Source organism: Callospermophilus lateralis, chromosome 5, assembly GCF_048772815.1.
Source record: "Callospermophilus lateralis isolate mCalLat2 chromosome 5, mCalLat2.hap1, whole genome shotgun sequence".
Lineage (NCBI taxonomy): Eukaryota > Metazoa > Chordata > Mammalia > Rodentia > Sciuridae > Callospermophilus > Callospermophilus lateralis.
In genome coordinates this window covers 104050301-104070886 of record NC_135309.1, presented here as the reverse complement: position 1 = coordinate 104070886, position 20586 = coordinate 104050301, and the positions used below count along the sequence as shown (strand labels likewise).

The 20586-nt window shown below is 32.9% G+C and overlaps 1 protein-coding gene across 2 annotated transcripts in view; it reads right to left on the bottom strand.

Annotated features, from left to right (window-relative positions):
- Positions 1 to 544: 544 nt before the first annotated feature.
- The window catches only part of Homer1 (homer scaffold protein 1), a 129628-nt gene continuing 109586 nt past the window's right edge, over positions 545 to 20586 (bottom strand). For both annotated transcript variants that reach the window (XM_076857087.2, XM_076857088.2), the window contains exons 7-9: positions 18611 to 18721; positions 17898 to 17978; positions 545 to 2788 (exon numbers count right to left, since the gene is read on the bottom strand). In XM_076857087.2, the coding sequence (XP_076713202.1) occupies positions 2600 to 2788; positions 17898 to 17978; positions 18611 to 18721 (381 nt within the window). In that variant the 3' untranslated portion in view covers positions 545 to 2599. The remainder of the gene's footprint in view (positions 2789 to 17897; positions 17979 to 18610; positions 18722 to 20586) is intronic.

The window sequence follows — 20586 nt, the reverse complement described above, 5'->3', positions numbered from 1 at the left end:
AAATATATCACCACAATTTAATCTAAATATAGATACATTATATAATACTTGTCTCTGGGAAAAATCAAATTTTAATATGCAAATATTTATATAATACAGAAATGGAAAAAAAACTACAGTAGGCACACAACCTAATTATGAGTTGTAGAGGATGATTTCTAGATACTCTCCTACTGTAAATGAATGTTTTAAATAGTCTTAGTAAGAAGGTTTTATTTATATGTGCACTTGTGTCCACCTTATCCCATATTTTGTACGTTTACTGACAATCTGGGAATTTAAAGGTGCAGCCCTCAAGAAATTGTTAAATCAATTAAAAAAATAAAGGAAGAAAGAAAGAAAGAAACAACTAGGTTCTATTGGACAAGGAAAACACAAAATTTCCAATTTTAAATTTCATATCAGTAGGAAAATATTAAAAATAATTTTCTGTATATACATATGGGTATATGTATATGTTGAATTACACATATGCCTCACATTATCAATACAATTCAAGTGGAGACATTTTGGTGAGTTATTTTCCCATTAAATGACCACTATGTCAAAATTTAAAAATATTTTATTACATCATTAAAATAATTCACTTACCATTTCAACAGCTTACACTGTTTTTTTTTTAAGTTTTTTTTTTTTTTAACTCTTCATAACTAAATTCCCTGATCCCTAGTATTAGTCCCTTATTTAAGTTAAAACCTGGTGCTCTTTGTACTTGAAACTCATGGATAAAATCACATTGACTTCAAAATTCTATCCATCAAATAAATTTTATTACCTGATTTATCAGAGAAATATCTTAGCTCTGAGCATATGTACCTAAATTATTCTCCCTATAATAAATAGGTGAGGAAAATACCCTAAAATAGCTGGAGGTAACTTACATGATGTAATAGCACATATAATACATGATGATTAAGTGTCTGATATAAACTTTTCAGAAACACCTGAAAACTCACTTTAGAAACTAACTTTAGAAACAAATCATTTATTTTCACTCTAATATAAATTAATATGTATGTATTTATATACATACACATAGATATAAAACAAAATTATCTAGTGTTGAGTAGCTATTTATGAGTGAAAAAATGGTTACAAATTGATTAATTAGCTTAATTTTGTACTTGACAATTCAATCATTTGGGGTACAAACAAAAAGTCAGTGCATTTATTGACTCTTTAGAGTCAAATACTCAAGCATACACTTTAAAAAAGAACCCTCCTCAACATGACAGGCATTGTACAGCAAGAATATATGTACTCTGATGCAATTCCTACTCCATAAGCAGACCAGACAGAACTTGGCTTACTTTTAAAATATCCTCATAAAAGAAATATATAAAGAAATGCATGTTTGCTAAAAGTCTTTTAAAATTACATCAAAACAACATTAAAACCTGCTCACTGAGAAGAGCCTGTTGGATGTAATTCCTGTTTTGAAATGCCTAGTTAACAGTTCAGAATATTGCCTTGTGAGGTTTGAATAAAGATGTGGTTGATGTGAAGACCCAGCCAGGGTACATGACTCCATCTCCATCTGCCATGATCACAATTTAGATACAGTCCTCTGATTGGCTGTTTGATGTAAATGGATCCCTTGAAAATAGCTATACACCTTAAAATTATCTATAATAAACAGTTTCCCAATAACCATTATTCATAAATTGAAATGCATTGATCTTTCAGAAAAGATTTCTTGCAAAATATATAAATAAATGTAACTGCATATTTTCTGTAAATATACTTAACATTGCTAGACCAGACCGTCAACGACGGACTGCTGTATTTCAGTTCTGTGTGTCAAATTTATTAGAAATTTAAAAACAAAAATTTCTGAGGGACTCAGCTGCCTTTGTTAGTTGGCTTTAAAATGTATAATAAAATGGGAGACAATATCTTCTCATAAATACATGGAGTCAATATGGAAAAGTAAACTATACAACGGACAAGATTAGAGAACACCAGAGTGTACCAGAGTAGTCACCAGAGTGAAAAATCTTCCAGTACAAAAAAGGGAAGAACTCTATACACCCAGTTATAGTGTCTTTCAATTAAAGATGCAGCTCTCTCTCACTCCTGGCAAGAATTAATTGGTAATGGCACTGCTTTTCAGCAGTGCAAAAATATCCTGAGAAATTATTCAGATTACAACAAAAGACAGGGCTTTCATCACTAAGTTTCTGCACAAAACACAGCTCTAGATATCATAAATAAATTAATTTAAAAAGCAGATAACCTTCACTGTGTTGAACACAAAAAGGGGATGTGACCCAGACATTGTTAATTCTCCCATTGGCTAATATTGGAAAGAAAAAAAAATTGCATTAAGTGTCTATTTATAACTTTCTAGTTAACTATGGCCAATAATATACATGGAGGTAATTTGTAGTTCAAGTTTTTCATCTCTTTTTTTTTTCCCAACTAGCTACAAGCTGAATTCTTAAATTTACACTGAAATATACAATTCCAATTTTCAAAAGATCCTCATCCTGGAGTTATATTCAAATTTTTTTGTGTGCAATCTTGATGCAGAGCCCAAACAGTTCTACGAAGAGAGACAGTGTATCTTTTAATCAATGGCACTGAAATTTCACTTTCCTTAGCTGCATTCTAGTAGCTTGGCCAAGTTATCTCGTAATTCTGTTAGTTCAAATATTTTTCCATCCAGAATTTCTAACAGTGTCTTCAGGTTATTGCGAAAAGCTTCTTGTTCGTTCTGACTCTTCTCCAGACGTTGCTCTAAGTCAGACAGCTGTCCCTCCAGATCTTTGTTCCGAATTTCTACTTCCTTCAGAAACAAAATTATAATACACATATATATGTCAATTCATCTCTTATAAAACAATACAGCTTTGTTATTTCTAACATTGTGTAATAATTCTGACACTGAGGATGAACTAGTGAAGCTCAATTTAACACAATTTAAGGGAATTTCAAGACTAGGAGGCCACCTCAAGAGTGCCATGTAGTTTTACTGACCTGCTGGTTTATGAATCCCTCTAACTACCCAACAAAAAGTTACTGACTTGATTTTGGGCCAGGCAACACTCTAGGTACTTTACATCTAGACAGGATTAAAGACACATTTCATGGATTATTTACCTTTTATTTTTACTGCTGCCTACCTACTTTTTCCTAATACAAAACTGTTAGCAATCTTAGGTAAAAATAAGCAGAGAAAAAGAGAAATTGAGTTTTTCTCCTTATGGCAACGCTAGAAAAAGATTTAGTGAAGAAAACAACAATCTAAAATGAAACTTCAGACTATATGTTAATTATTATGTTTTGCCTCATTATTGAATGAATGCACATGTAAAAATATAGTTCAAATGCTAAAAAATCCAGTAAAGATAAACAGTAACTGCATTACAGAAATATAAAGCTAACAATTCCACTATGCTGCAAGGGAAAGAAAAAACTACAAAAGGGAAGCAAAAATTCTTGACAACAAAATAATATTTTTAAAAGCTTACCTAAAACTTATTTAGTAATTACTACTGCTTTTAAAAATGTTTCTAAATACCACAAATATAACAAAGTGAACCTAAAAATAAAATAATTTGACATAATTTGAGGTAGCGATTTTAATTTTAGTTAAAAAAATTGAAAATGATAGAAAACCAACTATAACTTTTCTTTTGGTGGTGCTGAGGATTGCACCCAGGGCCTGTGCAAGCTAGGCAAGCACTCTACCAACTGAGCAATATCCTTAGCCCTCCAACTATCACTTTTTAAATAAACTATTCAAATAAACAATGAATTGAAAGTTATATATCCTTTCTGGAAAACCCACTTTTATATCTAAGAGGAATTAAGTGACTGACATGAATTATAATGGAATATGTACATTATATGGAACAGTGAAAACATTTTGGTGTTAGTTACACAACATGAATCAGACACAGAAAATAAGATGTTTCAAGTGTTAATACATCAGTTCAATGTAAATCTCTAAAGAAATTCTATCAATCTAAAGGATAGTAGAAAAATTTTAAATCAATATAACCTGGTAAAAATTTTAAATTAACACAATCTGGTAAATGTTAAGTGGAAGGAACAGAATGTGAAGCAGCATACTGCCACTGGGCCGAGGACACACACTGGGAATTTATGTGGAAACAGGACAGAATTCTGGTGCTGGAATTACAGGTATTTTTTTTCCTAAGAATTATTTTTCTTACAATTTCTTCAAAATCAAAGTTTTAAAAACTATTGGGAAACTGAATATATTTAAGAAAGTAACAGTTTATTTAGAATTCTGAACATAATCACATGCTTTGACAAGATAATTATGAGCAAGGATCAAGCAAGGATGCCACAGATGAACTGCAGGAAAATTTAAGGTTAATAAAACAGCTGTCATGATTTATAAATGAAGGGTTTAAGGATCCAATCTAATCTCAAAGTATTTACTGTCAGATGTTAACCATGTATGTTTCTAATCTCCTTTCTCTGAATAATCTGCAAGGTAAAGATAAGTAAACTGAGAATAGAATCTGAAATTAAAAAAATATTTATAAATTCAGAAGCCAAATCTGTGGAGGCTATAAACTATCAAGGAGGAAACAGATCCTGTGATCAAATGTAAAAATTCCACTCATGATTGCACAGCATGCTCTCTTGCTGGCTTAAACAATAAGCTTAAGGACAGAATGTTTCCAGCTATAAAAATAGACCAAATGTCATTCACTAGCAAATACCCACTTTACCAGGCACCACCCACTTTGCCCTCTAAAGCCTCCTTAGAAATGAAAAGCTCCCTTGTTCTCCCTGGCCATCAATGGGATGTCCAAACATTTTCAATGGAAGAAAGCAAAACACACAATTCTCTCAGCTATTAAAATTGCTTTGTTCTCTCCAAAATGAGTCTCCTACTCTAAGCCATCTCTCTGTTTGGAGGAATTTTACTAGCTAAATAACAAAAGAGATCTACTACAATGCTGATGAAGCTAGTCTATTTTTAGGCTCAGAGAATATGTTCCTAGAGTAAGAACAGACAACTTAGTGAAGAGGGGCCAATCAGATGGTTTTAATGCCATGGTCAATAGCACTTCTTAATTATCTACCCTTTGTCCATGTTTTCCAATCCTTTCCTTCTCGCCTCATTCTCTCTCCAAACTCATAATTCTACTCACTATCATTTCTTGCCTACTACATTCTTCTTCTTTTCCTTTACTGATGAAAGAGTAAAGGCTCATGCTAGGGGTACCCAGAGGCCTAGCTCAGATTTGAAAGAGCCCTACAGGCCAGAATCACTAACTCCCTTTTGAATGCTTTAAAAAAAAAGATCACAATTAAAAATATAAGCTTCTACTGGGAAGAAAGTCATGCTGCTTACTTGTTAGACATGGAAGCTAAAATGCAAGACTGTTTAAAAGAAAACCACACAACAATAACCACCACAAATGGGATCAGACCATTTAAAAATTTAAATCCTACATCATTTAATCCAAATAAAAGCAACAGGAAATTATCATTATTGGTATCTGACACATACCTTAAGCTTTTATAAGTAAGAGATATTATTGTCTTATTAGATAGTTAACCTTCATATATAACAGGACATATAAATCATCAAGACAAGTATTAATAACTCATTTTTACCCAAAAAAATGGGTAAAAACCACACATACACATTGTGAAAAAGAGTTACTCCAACTATTAATTAGTGAACATTTATTACTAGGCAGTGGAATAAAGTAGTAAATAAAGATGGTTCCTATTTTAATGGAGCATGCATTCTAGAAGGAAGACAGGGACAATAAAGAAAGCAAACAAAAGATTTCTGGTTAGCCAAGGTAATATGAAATCTATCATCATCTCAAAACGTCAAAAATAATGGAAATAAAACCGCACAGATTCCATGACTTCAATGTAACTAGAAGAAAACAGAATGTGTCAAATTACCTGCAATTAGAAAATATAAGCACCAGTTTCCACAGAGCTGCTTCTCAAATTCTCACTCTAACCCTCTGCAGAGCGAAAGCAGGGCTTTGGGGGCAATGCAGCAAAGAGTGAAGAGAAAGGCCTATGGGACTATGATTACCCTAAGACCACTGTGAGTATCAAAATACTGAAAGAATAGGGAAAAAAGGATCTAGAAGAGAGCAGATAATAAGAAAGGGACTTGAACAGTGCACATGCAACTTGAAAAGGCAGCCTTGGAAAGGCAATAGACACTTGGGAAGAGAAGAGGATAAAAGAAGAGAAAAAACTTTCTGTAAAAGGATGGTAAAGGAACAAAGAAGCAAGTTATAAAATTAAAATATTAAAAGATAAAGAAAATTAGAATAAAGACACACAACTTCTCCCTCTACTGTGTTCCCAAAAGAGGGTGGTCTAAACTACAAATTTATAAACTACCCAAAACCACCATTCTATACATAAAATGCAGACTTAAGCAAACTTCATCTACAAAAACTATTATAAAGGGGCTAGGGTTGTGGCCTAGTGGTAGAGTGCTCACCTAGCACGTGTGAGGCCCTGGGTTCGATCCTCAGCACGACATAAAAATAAATAAAATAAAGGTATTGTGTCCAACTATAATTAAAAAATAAATATTTTTTAAAAACTGTTATAAAAAGAAAATATTCAAAACACTTCAGTAAATAGAAATCAACTTGAAACAGAAAAAAAGCAAACACTCCAACCTGAATTAAAATTCTGAAACAAACATTAAAAAACAGGCTTGATTAAATACTCAAAAATTAAGAATAAGATGGGCACAGTGTGGGTGTACACCTGTAATTTTAATGCCCGGAGGGCTGAGGCAGGAAGATTGCAAGTTCTAGGTCAACCTCTGCAACTCAGCAAGACCTTGTCTCAAAATAAAATTTAAAAAAAGGGCTGGAGATATAGCTTAGTGCTTGCCTAGTAAGTGTGAGGCTTTGGGTTCAATTCTCTGGTTCAATCCTCAATAATGCAACAAAACAAAAACAAAAATAACAATAGAGGAAAAAAGCTCAGAGAAATAGGAGAGCTGATTTAGCCCAAGAAAGAAACAGAAGAAAAAAGCAAAATCATATCAGAAATTGAAAGGAAAGTGACCACAACACTCAGAGCGACCAAGAGATGCTTATTGAGGTGGTGTCTGATCTACTGATAGGGGTGGGGTGTAATACTAAGTGTCATCTTCTGCTTTCAAGCAGATTGGGCATGGGCTAGGCACAGGTTTCAAATCCAAAAACAAGAGGAAGTAAAGGGAAAAGGCGCCAAATAACCATCCAAAGAAGAAAGGACTAACGAAGAATGGGGGTTGGGAACTCAGTTTTACCCTGCAACTAACATTTATTCAGCCTGTCCTGCAGCTAACAGAAATAAGAACTGACTTAAGGTACCCAAAGAAAAAAATAGTTCTTAATAAAAACTTTTAAATTCAGTTATTATCACTTATTTGTTATTTTTCAAAATTTAAAGGAATAAAAGTGGGATAAAGCGGGGAAAAGAGGTTGAACTAGATAATCCAGCTACATAAAACTGGAGCTCATAAAGAAGAAAAACAAGAGAATAGAATACTTAAAACCTTTATATAAGAAAACTTCTTGGAAATAAAGAAAGAACTGGATGTAAAAATTAAAAGGGCCTATTTTATACCTAAGAAAACTGACCTTCAACAATCAATTCTGAGAAACATCTTGGTCACTCTAACTTTACTTAAAAATAGAGGGGAAAAAATCCTTGGAGCATTCAAGCAAAATAGCCCCAAACTTAAAAGTCAACAGAATTATACTGGAATCAGACTTCTCAAAAATAATATATAAAACAAGGCAATACTTGTCATTTCCAAGTAACTCAAAGACCTAGGAGCAGTGCACACGTGTAATCCCAGCAGCGCAGGAGACTAAGGCAGAAAAAATTTTAAATTCAAAGTCTACCTTAGAAACTTAGTGAGACCCAGTCTAAAAATAAAAAATAAAAAGGTTTGGGGATGTGCCTCAGAGGTTGAGCACCTCCTGGTTTCAATCTCTGGTACCAAAAAAAAAAAAAAAAAGTAACTCCAAAATAAAATTACAAACCAAGGACTTTGTATCTCTCCAAGGTGTCACCCATGTACTAACTCTGTGTCTTATAAACATATAAGAACTCAGGCAATAATAATTCCACAAATTCTTTTGGAACTATCCACAGAAGTATAAACTTCCTCCAACCAAGATTACTGTGGAAACTTCAGAAAAAGAACTAATGATAAGTGCTCTGGGGCTGGGGATGTGGCTCAAGCGGTAGCGCGCTTGCCTGGCATGCGTGCGGCCCAGGTTCGATCCTCAGCACCACATACAAACAAAGATGTTGTGTCTGCTGATAACAAAAATAAATATTAAAATTCTCTCTCTCTCTCTCTTAAAAAAAAAAGATAAGTGCTCTGATTTGAATGTGCGCCGCCCCCCCCCCAATTCAGATGTTGCAATTTAAGGATCAATGTGATGATATTAAGATGTGGGGCCTTTAAAAGATAATTAGGTCCTTCACAAGAATGGGATAAAGATTCTTATAAGAGACTTCATGCTACATTTGGCTCCACTCCTTTCCCACAATGTGAGAACACAGCATTTCTCCCTTTCAGAGGATACAATGACAAGGTAGAGTCCTGGAAGCAGAGTAGCCTTTTATCAGACAATGGAACCAGCTGGTGTCTCCCTCCTTTTGTTTTTTGTTTTTTTGGTACTGGGATTGAACCCAGGGATGCTTTGCCTCTGATCTACATCCCCAGTTCTTTTCTATTTTTTTATTTTAAAGCAAGCCTTGAACTTGAACTTGTGATTCTTCTGCCTCAGACTCTCAAGTTACTGAGATTATAGGTGTGCACCACCATGCCCACCTCCATTTGGTGTCTTGATCTTTCTTAGACTTTGTAGCCTCAAGAACTGTGAGAAATGAATTTCTATTCTTTATAAATCACCCAGTTTATAGCAGCACTAAAGAACTAAGACAGTGAACTTTTAATACATTTAATGTATATCAAAGACTAAAAACAAAGGTATATGATATAAACTTATACAAAGTAGAAATAATGCAACTAAAATATAGGACAGGAAAAGAAAAGAGGGATAGAGCAAGATAGACTCATTATTATTTAATATGTCGTACTTCACAATCAAATCCTTTTCTTTCTTGAGTAACTAAAGTTAGTACTGTAGTACTGTGAAAAGGATTAAAAACTAACAAACCAGACAGTGAAAGTTTAAATTATGAACACAGGTAACCAGGAGGGTTTTTTTGGAGGGGTGGGGTAGAGATAGGGACAAAACCTAGGGCTTTGTACATTCTAGGCAAGTGCTCCATTAGGCCCCCAATCCTAGGAGCACTTTTAAAAGGTGTGAATTCCCCAGGTGCATGGTGTACCCCTGTACTCCCAGAGGCTGGGAAGGCCAAGAGAGATAGAAGGATCCCAAGTTCAAAGCAGTCTTGGCAAGTTAGTTAGGACTTAAGCAACTCAGTGAGACCTTGTCTCAAAATAAAAAATAAAAAAGGGTAGGGGATGTAGCTCAGTGGTTGAGTGCCCCTGGTTTCAATTTGTGGTACCAAAAAAATAAAAATTAAGGGATGGGGCTGTGGTTCAGTAGAAGAGTGCTTGCCTTGCACATGTGAGGCACTGAGTTCATTTCTTAGCACCACATAAAAATAAACAAATAAAATAAAAGCATGCTGTCCATTTTTAACTACAAAAATTTAAAAAATAAAATAAAAAGTAAAAAGTAAAAAGTAAAAATAAAAAAAATAAATAAAATGTATAAGTTCAAATATAACAGGTACAACAAAGACCATCTTAAATATCAAAATATATAAGAGAGAAAAGAATATCCATCACATAGAGAAAGAAAAGTAATACATATAGAAATTATACATAATACAGGCTGGGGATGTGGCTCAAGTGGTAGCTCGCTCGCCTGGCAGGCGTGCAGCCTGGGTTCAATCCTCAACACCACATACAAACAAAGATGTTGTGTCCGCCGAAAACTAAAAAAAATAAATATTAAATTTTTTTTTCTCTCGCTCTTTCTTTTGAAAAAAAAAAAAGAAATTATACATAATACATATAGAAATTATAAATAAAGGTAAGTTGGGACTAAACATAACAATCATATCAATAGACATGAATGAATTACCTATTAAAATACTTTTAATTGGTTCAAAAAGCACTACCAACTATACATGCGTAAGATACATAAGGAGCATTCACAAAAATTAATTAAAAATTAGGTCACACCCCCATCCCAAAAAACATAGTAGAAAATATAAATTCTACAAATAAAACCTGTGATCATAATACTATAAAACTAGAAATTAATAACCAAAAAGATGAAAATCACTTCCATCAAGAAATTTAGGGATCTTCTTTTAATCACCTCTTGTATGAAAAGGTAATAAGACCAAAATTACAGAATTTCAACAAATAATGAATGAAAAAAAATAATGATCAAAATTTATGGGACATTTAAAGCAATTATAAGAGAAAAAAAAAACTATGACCTTAAACATGTATATAAATAAAAGTGAAAGAATGAAAATAAAGAAATTAAATTCTCCTCTCAAAATGCTGGGGAGCAATGAAACAAAGCACAAGGCAGAATTTTTACCTTTATAGGTAAAAATAGAAATTTACAAGGGAGAGAATAGGAGTGACACTCATTAAAAAATCAGTTTTATAGAAAGAAAAAAGACAGGACACTATAGTTCTAACTTTAGTTACTCAAGAAAGAGGAAGCATATATAAGAGCGCCTATTAAGTGTCTGAAAACCTAGATTAATGGCTTAAACAGACCAGTATCTGGGAAGAAATAGAGTAATTAAGGAATTACCTCACAAAAACTCATGTTTTCAAGGTAGAGTGCTACTAAACCTTCAAAAACCAAACAAAAATTCTTCCAGAGTATACAATGAAAATCCTCCAAGTCATATTATGAATATATTACCTAATTATACACGTTACTGTACCACTCAGAAAATTTGCAGGCCAATATCACATGAATGTCATGCAAAATCATAAGCGATAATGAATGAAATTTAATTCACAATAAGAAAAATAATATACCATAGTTAAGTGAGATTTATTCCAGAATGCAAAAATAATTAAATATTAGAAAATCCAATAATACAATAAACCATATTCATAGTTTTTCTAAGAAGACAAAAAGAATCTTGGAAGATTATGATTACCTTCATAGATACAAAGAGATATCAGCAATATTCAAGACTCATTCTTGGTAAAAACACTCAAAATAAGAATGATGGACATTCTCATAACATGATAAAATACATACACTTTAGTGTTAAAACTAGCATTTCATTTAGTGGAAAAATACTAGAGGTGTTTCCACTAAGATCGGTAATTAACCCATTACTGTTTAACATTGCATTGGTATTTTTAAGTGATGCAACTTGACAAGAAAATATCAAAATAGGCATAAGAATTAGAGGAAAAATAGGAAGTAAAATTATGTCTATTTTCAGATTATATGTTAGTATACTTAGAAAATCTTACATAAATACTGAAATAAACGACAAAACTAAGCTCTAACAATAAAACAATTTAGTAAGGTAGAAGATATAAAATTAGCGTGAAGAATGCAACAGCTTTAATATCTATAAACAATATCCGATTAAAATGGTAGAGAAAATCCCATCTGCAAAAGCAAAAAATGATACAACACTCACAAACACCTAGAAATACTTAAAACCTATATGTGTAAAACCCAAAAACACACCTGTAAAACATAAAAGTAGATATGAACAAATTGAAAGATGATACCCTTTGTTCTTGGATAGGATGAAAACCTTATGAAGGTATCAATTCTCTTAAAGTTACATTCTTTTCAATTGACACTAAAATTAGTAGGTACTACCACAAATATTAGTGTTCACATGGGAAGATATGCAAAATAACTTTAAAAAACAATAAAAAAGAAAAGCTCTGTATATGGGGTAAAAATGGGAGTTCATAACCCACTTGAATCAAAGTGTGAAATATGATATATCAAGAACTATGTAAAGTTTTGAACAACCAACAAGAAAAAAAAAAAAAAAAAAAGAAAAGCTCTGAGAAATGACGAGTCTGATTAGATATTAGAACAGGCCAGGAAACCTCTATAGCTAAAGCACTGTGGTACTGGTGCCTGAACAGATAAAGTGACCAAGAGAATTGAACAGAAAGTCCAGAAATAGAGTAAAATATATAGGAAGCTGAATATTTCAAATCACTGGGAAAAAACATGAAAATTTAAACAAATAGAAATGATACTGCACAGACATTTGGAAAAAAATTAGATTCATATCTTATACCAAAGAGAATATTCAGAGACTTAAATATAAAAAATGAAATCATACAAGTACTACAGGGGAATATGGATAGACTTCTAAATACATGTTGTAAAAAGAGTTTTTTAACTGTTTCATAAGCCAGAAGTAATACAAGAAAAGAATGAAAATTCGCATAAAACAACATCTTATGCAAAGTCAAAAGATAATGGCACACTAAGAGAAAAAAATATCTAGTTTAATATCATATACATGTGTGTATACACACACACACACACACACACACACACACACACACACACACATACTTGAAATTTTTGGAGAAAATGACTAATAACCCTATAGAGAAAAGGACAAAAGACATGACTAGACAACTTACACACATACAAACAGATCCAGAAATTTTATTTAAGCTTATGAAAGATGTTCAATCTCATTCAATCAGGGGAACAAATTAAAGCTATCATTTCTCACCTATCACACACTGCCCAAAATTAAAAGCATGAGACTACATTTTGCTGGTGAGGTTGTGGAAACACAGGCACTCACATGCTTTACAGGAGTAGGAATTGGTTCAAACCATTCTGGTGGGGAATCTGGTTTATTTAACAAAACTGCATATGTGTTTACATTCTCACTTAGAAATCTTGCTTCTAAGGATTTACCCAGAAGATACACATCCAACAAAAACAAAGTATCTATGCACAATGTTATTCATTTTAATATTTTTGCAGAATGCTGAATATCCAGTAAGTTTTCACATAACTGTGGTTCAATAACTGTCATACATATTCAAATAAAGTACAATCCAGGTATAAAAGAGAATAAACAAGGTCCCTATAAATTTGTAAGTATTTTCCAGGATATATTTTTGGCAAAAAAAAGGGGGGGGGAGGGTGAAGTACAGAAGAGTAATATAGAGTATATTACTATTTGGTAACCCCAAAGGGGGAAATATAAACCTTGCACATTTATCTGTTTGCTTGTGTAAGAAAAAACAGAGAAAAGACAAACCAGGAACTAAGGAGATTGGTTACCTACAGTGAGTAGATGGGAATGGGGAGAGAAAGATAGGAGTGAAACCAGTGTATAGGATTGGAGGGGATGAAGATACCTGAAGACATCATTTTGAATGCTTCTAACTTTGGAATCATATAATGTTTTACATATTCAGTTAATACAAATATACTTCAAGAAAGGTAGAATATAATAATATAAACGAATGTAGCTATTACAAATGAATAACTCAACTAACTGAAGAGGGAATGGAAAAACTAACTCAACTAACTTTTCATGCAGGCTAAAGACAATTACACTGATTTCTAGTTAGTAGATTTTGTCTTGTTTTTACACTGGTGTTAAATAGCAATTCAGAGACTATCTTCTGTGGTTTCTAGGGTTGAACAAGTTTTATAGATAATATTGTAGATAGTGGTAATCGGATTTCTCGTATTGGAGAACGGAGTTAAAAATATGGAAATGGTCAAATCTAAAATGAACTGCATAGTATTGAATTACAATGGGAGGTTATAAAGACAATTTCAGTTTTTTCTTTTTTTAAAAAAGCATATACACAGCTACTGAATGGATATGTAGTATGTATGTAATTCCAGTTGTTTACTAAGAGGGCCTAGAATAATGATACCTAAAAAGTAAGCACATTCAGTGCCCAGATCTTGGCTTCTAAATACTAATTTTTGCTAAAGGAATTTGGAGGGCTCCTTGGAGAAATGGATTGCAGAGCTGGGAGTATCTACTTGTGCCGCAACATGAAGTTCTTCAAAGAATGATACTGCCATATCGAAAGGACACAGATGATAGATTGAAGAGTGTCCCACTGGCCAAATCTGGGATCATTTGAACCCAAAGATAATAAACATGACAACCAAATATAACATGTGATCCTAGAATGAATTCAGAACCAGAAAATTTAAACAATTTTTAAAATTTTAAAAATTTGTTATAGAGATTATTAGGATAATTATGGGAATTTGACTAAAGTATATAGATAAATAATTTCTTGCTTTTGATGATTATCTATGAGAATATCTTTATTCTTAGAAAATACTGAAGTATTTAGAGGTAAGAGTGTGCTCAGGCCAGGAACAGTGGCACATGCCTGTAATCCCAGTAACTCAAAAGGTTGAGGCAGGAGGACTCCAAGTACAAGGCCAGCCTAGCAACTCTGCAAGGCTCTAAGCAACTTAGTGAGATCCTGTCTCAAAATAAAAAATAAAAAGAGCTAGAGATGTCACTCAATGGTAAAGCACAACTGGGTTAAATCTCCAGTATACCTCCCCCACCCTCCAAAAAGTGTTCAACTTACAATCAAAATGGTTCAAAAGAAATCATACATACATATATGGTGGGGAACAAGGTAAGGAGAGAAAGAGAGATCCAGAATGATAAAACAAGTATGACAAAAATAATTAACATTTGGGGAATTATAAGCAAAGGTCTATGAATAAACTTTGCATTATTCTTGCAATTTTTCCATAAGTCTGAAATTATTTCAAAATAAAAAGTTTTAAAATAAAGTAGAAGTAAACAAAAAAGGCATTTCAGATAGTGATAAGTACTGGTATAGCAAGTATAAAACATGGTGATATTATCAAGAAACTGAAACTGAAGGGATAGGATCTGCAGGATAGTGCTTAAATTGGCAAGTCAGAGAAGTTATAATCTGAACCAAGATCTAAATTACTAGTAAAAGTCATCTATTTGAAGATCTGGGACTTAGAATTCCAGGCAAGAATACTACAAATTCTCTAAGGTGAAAATGTACTCAGATGTCCACAAGGTACAGAAAGATGATAAATGACCATAAGCATATGCAAAATTGTTTACTCTTACTCATAATTAAAAATTAATAATAATAAAAAAGTTAGCTATGGCTGGAGGCATAATAGCTCAATGGTAGAGTACTTACCTAGCATGCACCATGCATAAGACTGTAGGTTCAGTTCCTAGCACCAAAACCACCCCGCTCCCCACAAAGGTAGTCCTTTCCAATGAGATAGTAAAGATGAGGAGAGACTGATAACCACTGGGTGCTCTGCCTTCTCCAGATATACATTTCTCAACAAAAGACATCTTAAAGCACGGACACCAAGAAAGTCTCTTTTAAAAGTTCATCTTAAAGAAATCATCAGAAAGGAAAGGCAAATCTTTATGTAAAAGATTCATTATGACATCATTTATTATAGCATAACATTGGAAATAGCATAAGCTGCCATCCTATAGGAATGTTGGAAGAAAGCTATGTAAATAAGTAACAATTTTATAAACAAGTATAGGGAAAGGAAATGCCAGGTACTTTGCTTTAGGGTGAAGAGATTATGATTGATTTTTTTTCCCTGCTAAGTATATTATTCTAAATTTTTTACAATGAGTACACATTACATTGATATTTAGAAATATCCCAATATCAAATGCTTAGAAATTTGAAAACTATTATAATACTCTTTTTTAAAATATTTTAATTTTATTTATTTATTTTTATGTGGTACTGAGGATAGAACCATTACCTCACATGTGTCAGGCAAGTGTTCTGCCACTGAGCCTCAACCCCTGTCCATAATATTCTTAATTTAGCCGTAACTTACTATTCATATTCATACCGCCAAATCAAATTCCACATACTGCAATTTCAGGAGTTCCTCTACCATCTAAGGAATTTAATGGTCCCAATTTTCTAGACTGAACTTATGAACAGACTAGAACTCTGGATACATAGGAGATGTTTAGGTGGGACACGACCAGGCTACAAAGGAAGCATTTTCTTCTAACTTGAAAAAAATACAGGTTATTCTTATGGCTTGGTGTTTCAGATTTTTATCTTCAAGTTTTCTGAAAATTTCCCTGTCCTATTCCAGGTAGTTTGTGTTTTGATAATAATTTTTGATATTCAGTGTAAGAATAGCTAAGAACTGATTCACTACTTCAGGTGCCAGCTATAAAATTCAATTACTGCTCAATAAACAATGAAACACATTTAGAACAATCAACATACAAGGCTGATAATAAACAAATCATCCCTGGGGTTTTTTTCATAAGTGAAACAATATAAATGTGACAAAAATTAACACTGACAAAATGTTAAAAATAATCATTAGAGATGGCTTGGGTACTTGTTGCTTGAAGAAGTGTGGTTAAATACAGAAAGAACAGAGAATTTTTTGGGGAAAAAATCTATGCTTTGTTATTCTGTAGTAACAAGTGTAGTAAGAGTGCCTTGATGCAAGTTATTGACACCTCTGAACTGCTGTCTTCTCTTTGGAAATGGGGTTACCTCACATGCTAATGTGAGAATTAAAGGGAATGTGTGTAACTGCTTAGCATACAACTCAGTCATAACAAGTCCTAAAATCCCAAAATAACCAAAAGAAAAAAACAGACTTAATTCCAAAACTCTTTCTTCCAGCCCTGATTACATGCTTTATATTGTAATTCTCCATCAGGGTTCCTCGACCTTAGAACTACTGATGTTCTGAACCATATATATAATCTTATGTTTAGCAGCATCCCTGGCTTTGCTTACTAGATGTCAGTACCAGTCCCTTAGTTGTGAAAATAAAAATTGCCTCCACCCATAGCTAAATATCCCCTGGGATGCAAAACTGCCTCAATTGGGAACCACTACTCTATATAAACAAATAAAATATAGAAATAAGATTTAAAGGGATGAGCAAAACCAAGTAATCTCATTTTCTCATATTGCTGAAAACCAGTGTGAGGAGGGCAGAGGAAAATATTTCATTTCATATAACAAATCTATTTGGTGAGTTTGGTGGTCAAGGACACAGGCATTAGAATTTAACTACCACCATTTGTATATATGTAGGATGAATTAACTTTTCCAAGCCTCAGGTTCTTTATCTGATTTTGACTGTTACATGGATTAAATGCAAAACTTCAGTGCTTGGCACAGTGTTGGTACCTAGGAAGACTCAATAAGTGTTGTCCATTCTTATTATAATGAGGTCCTCCTTATAACCCTGGGCTTTCAAGTCCCACTTATCACACCTTATGTAAATTCCTCACTATAAATATATTTACTTCCACTTCAATGTGGCCCCAACCTTCTCTGAGGCAGGTAACCAAACAGGTTAGGAGCTGGCAAGGAGACTTTAAAATTTAGCAGACTACAAAATTTTTCCTTACTGTGTCTGACTACCACAGATATACAATATATATATATATGTAAATCTGAATCAGGATGCATATTATTTATGCAGGAAAATTGAAATAAAATTAATTAAAAGAGAAAAAAGAACCCAACTTGTGCTCCTTTAGGGCACAATTATTGTTGTTATCCACAAATCATTAATTCAGTGTAAACAGAATAGGCAAAGTTCCCAAAATGAATAAAATCCATTCAACAATCTTTAAAAAAAAAAATCACAGTAATCTTCAATATTAAAAGTAAAAATTTCAAACAACTTACTACGAACATATAAATGGTCACTTGATAATGTTATCGAATAATTTTTGAAAAATCAAAAATTGGCATGAATCAGAAGTCCTGGAAAAGAAAAATGACTGAAATCTACAAACTGAAGTCTTGGGGAAAAAGTCATTACTATGTGAAAGAATGGCTAGTGCCCTCTATGTGGAAAAAAATTAAAATTTTTATTGTAGCTCACCTGTAGTTTCTGAGTCAGAGAGTCCCTCTGTTCTTGTAGTTCTCTGGCATTATCAATTTCTTGTTTTAATCTTTCTATTTCCTAGAAAAGGCAGAATAATGTCTTCAACAACATTTAAACTGTCAAGGAAAGGAAGATCCTTATTTTTCCCAGAAATTATCATCTCAGTTCTTAGAAAACAATAATTTAAAAAGCATTGCTTTTTACTGACTTTCTTTAGAGGGAGAATTAATCTTTATATGTATGTTGTCTAGAACAGTATGATCTTAAGCAACCAGTCTGATTTGATAGCTTTGGTACAGTAACGCTTAGAAATAACAATCAGCCCATTGTAAAGTTGCTTTTAGCTTTGAGTTGTAATTCTTTCCTAGAAAATTAAAGTTTTTGACAAAAACCCAGAGAAAGCAATAGCTTTTAAAAATTTATTTAATCTCTAATACGTTTCAGTTGATTGTATTAATATAATGCTCATACAGAGGGCCAACACGCCCTCAGTCTGTTTCATCATAGTTCAATACACTTTATAATAACAACATAAAGAATGGGAGAAAATGATCAAGATTCATTCATAATGCTCAAGAAAAATTTCATCCTGAGGAAAAAACGTCCACACCTTACTTTTGTCCATAAAACGTCTTTAAATTTGATACAGACTCTAATATTTAGAACACATATGTTAGCTGGGTTACAGTTGAGTGAAAGGTGGCAAATACCTCTTCCTTTTCTTTCAATGTCTCTTCGAGTTCTTGTATTGTCTGGTTTAATTCTGTCTTATGGGTATGCACTGCATTTGCTTGGCTACTAACACATTCAAGCTCAGTCACCTAAATTTAAATGAGAACACAGATTAAATTGACAATTTCAAATGATTTCTTGCTAAAACACAGTAAATCTGTGAAAAGTGAAGATAATGAATTTTGGAACAATATATGAAAACTAATTTTGAGAACTATTAAGATACTTAGCATACAATAAATAGATTCTTTTTAAAAAATATTTATTTTTTAGTTGTATTTGGACTTAATACCTTTATTTTATTTATTTATTTTTATGTGGTGCTAAGAATCAAATCCAGGGCCTCGCATGTACTAGGCAAGTGCTCTACTGCTGAGTCACAACCCCAGCCCCCAATGAATAGATTCTTTAAAGATAAGTTTAGGATAAGAAAAAAATAAAATAAAATAAAGAAAACAATTATTTATGTGCTTGGCTATATACAGGTTAGAAAAACTTAGGTGATTTCTGACAATAAACAATCCTTATAATCAAAGTCTTCTTTAAAAATTTCTTCTCAAAAAAATGAAATCATGGCATTTGCCAGTAAATCGATAAAACTGGAGACTAACATGCTAAGTGAAATAAGCCAATTCCAAAAAAACCAAAGGCCCAATGTTCTCTCTAGTATGTGGATGATGACTCACAATGGGAGGGGAGGGGAGGGAGGGGTTCACTGGATTGGATGGGGCAGAGTAGGGGAAAGAGATGGAAATGGGAAAGACAGTAGAAAGAATTGGACATAACTTTCCTATGTTCATATATGAATACATGACCAGTGTAACTCCACATCATGTACAACCACAAAAATGGGAATTTATACTCTCTCTCTTTCTCTCTCTCTCTCTATATATATATATGTGTGTGTGTGTGATAGTCAAAATATATTCTACTGTCATGTATAACTCAAAAGAACAAATAAAATTTTAAAAATTCTTATGAAAACATATTCAAGATCAATTATGGCCATATGCCCTATATCTGTAGCCTTCAAATTAAATATGGGTTCTGAAAACTGCCCTTACAGAAGTGAGAATTTTTTTTTCAAATACATTTCTAAAATGTCAGAGAATCTAAAAGAAAAAGATATGCTTAAGTTACAACTTAAATCAAGCAATGCAGGAATGACTTCATGTCAATAGTGTCTGTTATGGGAAAGAATAGTTCTTTAGTCAATCAGAATTTACTGAAACCCTAAAGAGCAATATAATTTTTAATGAGCATTGATATTTTTTAAGAGAACAGAAAAGGGCAATGTTCTTAACAGTCACACCATCTAAAACAGTCAATATAAACAGAAATCAATGGAAATGTAACTATACACAAATGTGTGCATGCACACATTTCCTATTACAGCTCTTTATACACATCAGGTTCTCAAATACCTTTGTTAACTGTAATACAATAAATTGTAGATTATTAAGGAAACAGTAAATATCTCTCTCCCTTGAATTTCCAAATAGCTAATTACCGTTTACATTTTGTTATTCTACTTCTCAGATCACTTTCTTCCTTTCTATTCATGTGTGGATATCCTTACAGAGACCCTTATCACCTAAGGCCTAAACCAAAGCACTGGCCCAATGGATTGAATTATAACCTTTGCCTATTTTTACCTATTGTGTAACTGTTATCAGATTCATCTTTCATTGTGTGACTCTCTCATTCAAAGGGTTTCAACTCTTTTTTATAAAATCAAATCTAAATTCTCATGTACTCTATAAACTGGTCCCAACCTATCTAACCATCTACTTTGACCAAAGTGCATACTCCCAACTAAAAGCACACAAGTCAGCTTGTCCTGACAACAAACCATGTTCACACCCATCTTGATGACTTAACTAGAATGTCCTCTTACTTGTGAAAAACATTCTAACTTGATCTTCTTGCCTCAGCATCCCAAACCATTGGGATT